At 45.6% G+C, this 9,811-nt stretch overlaps 1 protein-coding gene across 1 annotated transcript; it reads right to left on the reverse strand.

The window, feature by feature from the left end:
- Positions 1 to 8,374: 8,374 nt before the first annotated feature.
- LOC130134478 (putative F-box/LRR-repeat protein At5g02930) lies at positions 8,375 to 9,027 on the reverse strand. The gene has a single exon (XM_056304022.1). The coding sequence runs from the start codon at positions 8,991 to 8,993 to the stop codon at positions 8,421 to 8,423; it is 573 nt and encodes a 190-aa protein (XP_056159997.1). The 5' UTR covers positions 8,994 to 9,027; the 3' UTR covers positions 8,375 to 8,420.
- Between the last annotated feature and the right edge of the window lie 784 nt (positions 9,028 to 9,811).

Raw genomic sequence — 9,811 nt, forward strand, 5'->3', positions numbered from 1 at the left:
TCCTAAGGAATTGAGCACCCTATGCCCAAAGTTCATGCAACATGAACAATACAAACCCAGTATCCCTCCATCACAAAAGCGAAACAACCGGAGACAATTCACTCCCCTCCCAGGACCTCCGTCTCAGATGCTGGCAATACTCCGGAAGAAAGGGCTGCTCTCCACTGAACCAAAGCGACCTAATCCTGAGAGCTTTTCAAACTACAATCCGTCTAAAAAATGTGATTATCACATGGGCGAGGTGGGGCATTCAACTGATGGGTGCTATACTCTTAAGCACCGAATTCAAAACCTGCTGGATACCAAGACTTTCTCATTCGAGACCAGTGAAGGGAATGGGCGCAAGCCCGCTTGAGTAGAACTCCTCTCATCCTTCTGCATGAATCCCTGGAAAAGGGGCTATCCTTGTGTTTTGTTTTTTGTAGTCATTTCTGCTGGAAGAAATGTCTTTTTGAATTCACCCTCTTTTGAGGTTGTAAATCCGTGTATTGTAAATAAATAATGTTTTGAGGGCCTGAGGAAGTATCCCCAAACCGGCCCGTTGATGATATCCAGCCATGTAAAGGAAAGTGTTCTGAGGCCCGGGCTTCCTAATGCTCCCTCGTTTCTAAACTTTTGAAAATAAAACAAACGTTTTATCATTTTTCAAAAGGGCGAAAAAGAACGGTGGTGAAAAAGCATGTATGCTCATAGACCTGTTTGTCTTTCTAACTCGCTCACTTCGTGTCTCAGAGCATACTCCTTTTTGATTTATTATTACGAAAGGGACATTTGGAAATGACACAAACTGAAGAGCACATCAGCCCCTGGTAATGATCGCGGACCAACTCATCTGATAGGAGCAGTCCAAGCGAAGATCATCCAACCTTCAAATGAAACATGGGGCAAATTTCATTACTACCGGTGGGTGATATCAGCCCCAGAAAGTCAAAGAGAATGCTAAGCATCCTTTGACCCCATGATGAGCGAAACATCATTTCGTACAAAAGTCGGGGGCAGATCAAGAAAAGATTATCCCTTTTGAAAGAAAAGGTATGTCTTATTCCTTAACAAATTTTGAAAATGACATTCCATCCCTTTTCTTTTGCAGATAATGAACTGGGGAACATGCTAGACTCTGACGTGCTAGCGAGCCGGATAGAGCACCAATGTCGCGACCTCTCGAATGAAACATGACGAAGAAGTGCTTAATTAGAAGAGTAGACTAGGGGGCATGCGATCTCCCAGTCCATCAAAAAGGGTGTATTTCGTTCCTAAAGTTCATCCACTTTAGCATAGAAATGACATATCTTTTCCTTTTATGTAGGACAAATTTGAGTAAAGATCCTGTGCAAGCAGCTGGAAAAGACTTCGCACATGACAAAATGACTTCAAGGCAGATCCTGACAACCACAGAAGTATCGATGGTAGTCATGCCCATGTTCGTCAAAGACCTTTAAAGTAGAGATTAGCTTTGCTGCGAAGATCCCCATGCAAGCAATTGCACATGCCTGTGCAATCAGGAATCGGAGCATTCACGAGAAACTCCTCAACATGTTTGAATCGCATTGACATAGCATCCGTTGACAAAAGAACCCTCTATTCGGGAGCACCCCTAATTATAGAGGATCTCATTCGAACTTCATGACCAAGAATATGGAGGAGCAGACTGAGACAGAGAAGGCTGAACAAAGTAAAGAGGAGAAAAGACTCTGCTAGCTTTGAAGGCAAAATGGAAGAAGGGTAATTTGTATCGTTCTCAATTTACCCTCAATCATCTCATTTCTAACATAAACTCCTGTTTTTGTCAGAAGGGAATTATCAACATCCGAGAAAACTCAAGGAGTTGTCAATTTAATCTTAAATGAGGGGAATCACGAAGGGTAATGTTGTATCGTTCCCAATTCCTATTCCCTCAAAGAGCCGTTCATTGACACGGTCTTTCTTATTGCTTTACAGGTTTACCTCGTCGCTGCTACAGCGTAGGTAAGTATTTCTTTCCCTTAAAACTCTAAGAGTTGAAAGAATCAAAAGAAGGAGGAAACATGTTAAAGCAAATAAATGCTTAACCTTCCCTCAAGTGCATTGCATGTCTTTTGGAAAGAATTTCGCATGGTAATTTTACCTGTTTAATTCACCAATTCCCTGTGAAAATTTTGACAATTCGACGAATGGTATCGAACTGCTCCGATGTATTGAACGAGGTGTCTCAGGATGATGAGAGGCAATCCTTAGCCTATACACATTCTTAAATACCAAACCCATGTAAGATGAGCGAAAAGGTTCCACTTTTACAAGGTAAAGAGATTTCTCGCATAAGGTACGGTAGCCAAAATGACGAGAGGCAGTTCATTTCTCTGCCCCATACACTACCATTAATCCTTTGCTTGACCATTTGAGCCCATACACTTGGAGGTTCTTTTTAAATCACCCCTGTCAAGAACCACCCCACATTGGGGCAGCTTGAGGTAAACCAACATCACAGGGAGAATTCAAATTCAGAGGGAGCAAGAAGAGCGTCCCTCCCTTTCGATCACCGCCCCTGTGACTTCGGCCTCGTTGTTTTCACGGATCCGGTGGTTCTCGAAAGAGTCTTCCAAGACAAGCACACCATCGACGGCCGGACAGTCGAGGCTAAGAGGGCTTTGTCAAGAGAGGAGCAGCAAACTAAAGCCTGTCCAAAATGCCAATATCTTATTGATAACAGTGATGTTGTCACTGAGCAAGACAGGAAAGGATGAGGAGTTTGTAATATCTAAAATTTTCTATGATCATCAGCTGCAACAGCTCTCACAAGGTGACAAAGATGAATAGGAATTTTCTTGCTCTCATTTGCATTAATCTTTGAGTGTTTTTATTGCAGATGAACTCTCACAATAATTTAAGTGCCCTAGGATGACGAAGAGCGGTTCTTCTTCTATCCCATACACTTATATCCCTTGCTAGCCCAATTGAGCCGGCGATTTCATTTCGTACCAACCCAGTTGGTGATCATCCCCTACACCGGGGCAAGGCAAAAGTCACCACAGCTTGAACATCAGGGTCCAAAATACCGAATCAAGATGAAGACTCCAAGAGCCTAATAACATTATTCTGCTCAAGCTTGTTTAGGCTAGTCCTGACAACACCAAAAGAGCAGCAATAAAATGCTGAAAACTAGGGGCATGAAAAAGCAGTGTGCCTGGTAAAAGCAAGGCCAATGCCCATGAATAAAAAACAAAGAAAAAGAAAAAGGAGAAGAAGAAAAACGATGAAAAGACGACCCCAAAGGGTTAAACTTGAGTTCTTCTTCGATACAAATTCCTACTTTAGGAACTCTGTCTTGACAAAGATCTGTCACATGATAGAATGGTATCCAGGAAAATGCTTGACGCATAAGCTCCTCAAGAAAATGTTGTCAAAGATGCTAAAACACGGGATTACCCAGGGAGTTGTCCAAGAGGATCCTGATGATGAAGAAAAAGACAGGTGACAATGCCAAGATGATCACCAACTCTCACCCTTACACACATTTTTGAGCCTAACGATCCTTTCGTTTCTCAACCTGTGAACCGAGCCCACGTTACGTCCCTCATGAAGTCTCTTCTGATTAGGGCATTTGATTTAACGTGGAATTTCAAATGTTTATAAACAACGCTCGAGGAAGTGCGAGCAAGACTATTTCTATCTCGTTTTGCAGGTTCTTGACTTGTAAACCCGGAAATGATTGCAGAATATTTTCTTTCATGGCCTTGACTCGGACAGTCTCCTTCGTTAAGCCATTGACCAAGCCTACATTACGACCCTGAAGAAGACCTCTCAGATTGGCAGCGTCGTACCGCTTGCGAGAAAACTCAGACCCTTACGGATGTGATAGTGGTCAGATTGAGTGTTTTCGATGTTCCCGCATTAATGGACGGGACAAATAGCCCTTTTCAATGAGAGCGAGTGGAAAGTCCTTTCTGACTGAGAATCCCTCGTTCAGCATCTCGAGAAGTCCACCTCCCAAGCGAAAATTGTCTTGATTTACCCTCGGTGGATGTTTGGTGATGAGCATGGCAAAATTATCATGCATGAACTTTCAAATGCGCATTCTGGAATAGCATAGCTTGTCTATCCTTGATGAATGCATGCATGTTTGCGCTAACTCTCTTTGATAGGTAAAATATCTTCAAAGACTCAAAGAACATATGACCTTTGGAGCGTCTCCAAAGATGTCACAAAAATTTTTTTCTGTTCCCCAAGTGGAATTGACACAGCATGCTTTTGCAGCTCAGAGTTCTAATCCCCAGTGATAGAACATGAAAATTCGGGCACTGAAAAGCCCTCATTATCATCACAAAAGAGATGCCCTGAAAAAGGTCGGGTATTCAGCAGATGATACATCAAACCTCCGGGTAAGAAATCCCAGGTATTTCATCAGATTTCTTTTCAAACTACCCAGAAGGTAAATTGGGTGCTCCTTTGAAAAAGAAAAGCATCTTGACTAGCTGGTCAAGATATTTCATACGATATTCAAGAATAGCCTCAGTTGTCTATTTCTCCGATGAATACGTATGTCTTTGCACAAAAAACTTGTCTGACAGGAGACACGCCCTTAAGAGGCAGGAACGTGCCCAGGTAAGTATATTCTACCCATGCCCGATTCCAAAAATCTATGTACCTACGATTGTTACGGTACCCTCTGAACATCGGATTGACCCCGTTGTTCACCCTCTGAACATCGGAGTGACCCCGTTGTTCACCAACTGAACATCGGATTGACCCCGTTGTTCACCCTCTGAACATCGGAGTGACCCCGTTGTTCACCCTCTGAACTTCGGATTGACCCCGTTGTTCACCCTCTGAACATCGGATTGACCCCGTTGTTCACCCTCTGAACATCGGATTGACCCCGTTGTTCACCCTCTGAACATCAGAGTGACCCCGTTGTTCACCAATTGAACATCGGATTGACCCCGTTGTTCACCCTATGAACATCGGAGTGACCCCGTTGTTCACCAATTGAACATCGGATTGACCCCGTTGTTCACCCTCTGAACATCGGATTGACCCCGTTGTTCACCCTCTGAGCATGGGACTGACCCCCATGTTCACAACAAATCCTCGGGCGAGAACCCCCAGGTGCTCATCGTTTGAGCTTTTTCAAGACCTGCTGGCGAGGACCCACCAGGCAAACAATCAAATCCTCGGGCGAGGACCCCCAGGTGCTCATCGTTTGAGCCTTTTCAAGACCTGCTGGCGAGGACCCACCAGGCAAACCAACAAATCCTCGGGCGAGGACCCCCAGGTGCTCATCGTTTGAGCCTTTTCAAGACCTGCTGGCGAGGACCCACCAGGCAAACCGTCAAACCCTCGAGCGACGACCCCCAGGTACTTTGACAAACAAAATCCAGTCAGTCAAGGCGACCGAAGAAAGGTCCGGGTCCTAGACAGACGATTTCCCCAGTCAAGGCGACCGAAGAAAGGTTCGGGTCCTAGACAAAAACAATCCCCGTCAAGGCGACCGAAGAAAGGTTCGGGTCCTAGACAAACCATTTTTTCGTCAAGGCGACCGAAGACAGGTTCGGGTCCTCGACACACAATATCAACCATCTGGAATTACTCTACCCTTCGGCAAGGTAAGTAGCCCCAGGTATGTTTTTATTTGCTTTAGCATGCATCATCTTATATCGCATCATAAAAATGGGACTCCGGTCTCGCAAAAAATAACATTCATTGAGCATGCATGGGCCAAATTTAGGTGCCATTTTATCTTTGAACGTAACCTCTGCGAGCTCAATCTCTGCGAGCTCACCTTCAAAGAGGGGCAGCTGTTGACACCTATTTTTAATTTGCCCAAAATTAATTGCAAAATTTAGGAGTTAATTTCTTTAATTCCTAAAACAAAAAAAATATTTCTATTTAAATGCATTGCATATAGACATTAGGCATATGTGCATTAATAAGGCCTATTAGAGCATATTTTCTTAAAAATTTAAAAAAAAAAAAAAAAATCGAAATCGATTCGGGCCGGGTCGGGGCTGGGCCGACCCGGCCCTTTTCTTCTTTTTTCCTCCGCGCGGACTGGGCCTGGCCCGGCCCAGCTGCCCTCTTCCTTCTCCCCCGTCGCTCTCGCTGCCCTGTTCGTCTCTGCTCACCGACGGCAGCGTGACGCACGGCGGCGCCGCTTCTCACCGTCGCTGTCTGGCCAGCGCAGGGCCGAACGAGCACGCCGACGGGACTGGCATTAATTGCCAGTCCCGTCCTCCCTTGAAACCCGGCCGTCTCTCCCCGTTTTTCCGCTCCTCCTCCTCCCTCTCGAGACCCACAGATTCGGCCCCCCCTGCTCTGCACCGGCCTAAGTGGCCGCGAAAGTCGCGGGGCAGCGCAGGCCGGTGCAGGCGGTCGTCAGCAGACGCAACGGAGCAGAGAGCGAGCGTCGTCGTCGGCTATACAGGCCAAAGAGAGGAGAGAGAGAGAGGGGGGGTTTTTCTCGGTCGATTTGAGCGGAGAGAGTCCCCGGCGGCCATTTTAGAGGAAAACACAGAGAGAGCGTGAGAGTGTGAGCTGAGAGAGAAAGAGGGCTTCCGGCGGCCACCGCGCCTCAGCTTCAGCCATCCATCCCCGCCGCCGAGCCGACGGCGGCGACACAGAGAGCCAAAGCCGCCCCGGTCGGCCACTTTCCAGAAAAAACAGAGACGGAGAGACTGAGCAAGACAGAGAGACCGAGAGCTGTTCCGGCGACCGCCGTGCTCGCACCGCGCCTCAGTCATCCATCCCCGCCGCCGAGCCGACGGCAGTGACACAGTGAGAGAGAGAGAGAGCCCCCGGTCGGCGAAACACAGAGAGAGACCGAGAGAGAGAACACAGAGAGAATAGAGAGAGAGAGGAAACCGAGGCCACGGAGCTAAAGAAGAACCCGGCGGCGGTCGTCGACGCCGCCGGACTGCCGGAGGCCATCCAGAGCAGCGCCGTCGGCCAGGTGAGCCCCTCGGCCGAGAAGCTCCCTGTTTTCCCTCGTTTTTTGCCTCGGTTTGGCGGGACTCGCGCCGGCCGTTTTGCTCGAATCCCGGCCCATACCGACGTCGGTCCCGGTCCCTGCTCACCGTCTGAAGCGAACCCAAGCCGCTGGAGCCGACCGGATCGCCGGAGGAGGTCGGAATCCCCCGTTTTTCCACGCGCCCGCCAAGCGTTCGACGAAATGCCTCAACCACGCCGGTTTTTGTTCCATCGCCGGCCGGCGAACGGTGGTCCGACGGCGGTTCAGGTGAGTGGCACGGCCAGAGGCGGTCCTGGTCGGGCGACTAGGGGGCGGCACTGGCCTGGGTCGGCCGGCGGACGGCCAATTTTGGCCTCGCCGGCGCCCCCCTCCCCGCGGATCTGTTTGTTCGGGTCGGATTCGACCCGAATCAACAGATCCGACCCGGGTCAACGCCCGGGTCGGATCCGTTGACTCGGGTCGGTTCCGACCGACCCGGATTAACAGTTCCGACCCGGGTCAACGCCCGGGTCGGATCCGTTGACCCGGGTCGGTTCCGACCCGGATCCGCCCGACCCGGTTAATATTATATTATTATTTTATTTTATTTTTAAAAAAAAAAATTTTAAAAAAAAAAATTTAAAAACTTTTTAAAAAAAATTTTAAAAAAAAAATTATTATTTTTTTTTCTTTTTCTTTTCTTTTGTATTATTATTATTATTAAATTTTTTTTATTTTTTTATTTTTTCGAAAAAAAAAAAAATTTTAAAAAAAAAATTTTTAAAAAATTTGATTGATATATTCTAAATGTTTAATCTAATGTGATATTATTATGCATATTTTTGTCTTGTTTAAATTAGACAAACTTGAGATTGCGCGGTAATATTTTGCATGTTATGTTTATTATCGCTGTATTGTTATGCATGTTTTTAATACAATTGCATGAGCGTTGTGTTTTTGAATGTCATCTGACTTAGTTAAGGTTAGAACCTTAGGCTGCATGAATTGTTGTGTTCCTGACTGCTGATCGTTCCTGATTATGCACTCGCTTGATCACCTCACATGTTAGGAGAAAGGTCCTAAAATCAATCCAAATTGCCTGACAAATGTTTTCAGAAATGAATAGGGTAAAATGGTACCGAAAGGGCATTAGTTATCCAACTAGTGTAACCAAGTCCCCGAACTCATTTAATCTCTGGTTCGTAGGAATAGGGTGATTCTCCCATCACCCTATTTGGGTTTCTAATCGACCCACCCCAAATCGATTAGTGGCGACTCCTTGATATAAACCACTTGCATGTTAAACACTTAAACCCTAAGTCGCGATATGGTATGGGCTTGGGAGAGCCCGAGTTAAGTCCCGAACCTAGACTTAGCACGTACCAGGCGAGCCCCCCTTTTTTGCATGTCGTTTTAAAAAGGGCTCGGGAGTTCGGTCGCGACATAGTGCAACGCAACGGACTCCAAAACAGGACTTCCCCTGACAATTCCCTCCAGGATATCATCTCTCAACTGCGCACATCCTAACAACAAGACAAGGCCACCTAATAGCAGTACCCAACGAAAAACAGCAGCTATAGACTTCCAGGCGCACCAACCGACTCAAGCAATACAAGAACCGTGGCAGTATATAATGAACCCGCAGCTGAAGAAGACATAGGCGAAGATCCTCCACACGGCGGTCCTCTGCAAAGCGGAGACAGAGGTCGAGCTTGGGGCGGTAGGCCGCGTTGCACTTGAAGATGGTGATGTGGAACCTCTTCACCGTGGGCGAGGTGCACCGGATCAGGACGCTGTCGACAAGGGACGGGAAGTCCGAGGAGTAGGTGTCGTGGAAGACGAGGTGGGCGGTGGTGGTCCAAGCGGACTGCCAGCGCTTGGAGAGGACGCTGGTCTTGACGACGTCTTTCAGGGGCAGAAAGGAGAAGATGTGGTGGATCACGGCGTCTGGCAGGTCACTGATGAGATCCCTAGGGCTCAAAAGAGGAGGATGGGTTCGGTTTCGTTTGGCGCTATTCGGCCGGTCGCCGGAGGAGTCGCGGCGGATGGCGCCGTGGACGGTGGTCTCCGCCATGGACTCGAAATCCTGGGGTTTTCCGGGGATGTTCAAGGATTTTACTTTTTCTATTTCTTCTTCTTTTTCTATTTCACTCTTAAATCCTATTTCTTCAAAACTCAAAAAAAAATTATACTTTCCATTTTTGTGGCTTGAAATTTCTTTCTTAATTTTTCTCATTCGAATTCTTTCAATTGATAGGACAATCTAAGAATAACATCCAAGAGCTTGAAACTCTTTTTAATCAGTTTTAATTATATGATGATTAAATCCTAATATCATAATATTGTTGCTTCGAATTATAAATTTGATACGTAACTTACAATTTACTCGCATCTAATCATAATCGTAAACAGTAATTATTAGAACTATATTATAATTTCTGGTTATTCTAAGTTAGTCGAGAATTATTACGACCTTTTATTAAAAATCTATCAAATTTTTTTTGATGAGTGCAATCATACAAATTATGGACTACTAACAGTTTTTGCAATAAATTATTATTAATAAAGTATAATAAAAATAACATTAATTAATTATGATAATTAACATCTTGATTATTTGAGTTTAATGACTGAGTTATATTATTATGTATAAATTTCATTTAACTGAGCATGCCTTCATTAAATTATGGTAAAACTAATCATAATATTGAAATAAAACTAAGGGTTACCCTATAATTAGGTTCTTATCTTCGAATCTACTCATTCAAACTTTTCTGCACTCACTACCCTGGTAAAAAAATATGCACTATTCACCTGTGTGTCAATTTTCTCTGGCACTTCAACCTTTTGTTCCACTTTTTCTCGCATGAAGTGATATTGTATGCTGATGTG

Source organism: Syzygium oleosum, unplaced genomic scaffold, assembly GCF_021117445.2.
Source record: "Syzygium oleosum isolate NSW1041296 unplaced genomic scaffold, Sole_v2.1 Sole_v2.30, whole genome shotgun sequence".
NCBI classification, from domain to species: domain Eukaryota; kingdom Viridiplantae; phylum Streptophyta; class Magnoliopsida; order Myrtales; family Myrtaceae; genus Syzygium; species Syzygium oleosum.

Bases quoted from the DNA above. Each gene is read 5' to 3' on its own strand.
- LOC130134478 (XM_056304022.1), bottom strand. From the start codon at position 8,993: ATGGCGGAGACCACCGTCCACGGCGCCATCCGCCGCGACTCCTCCGGC.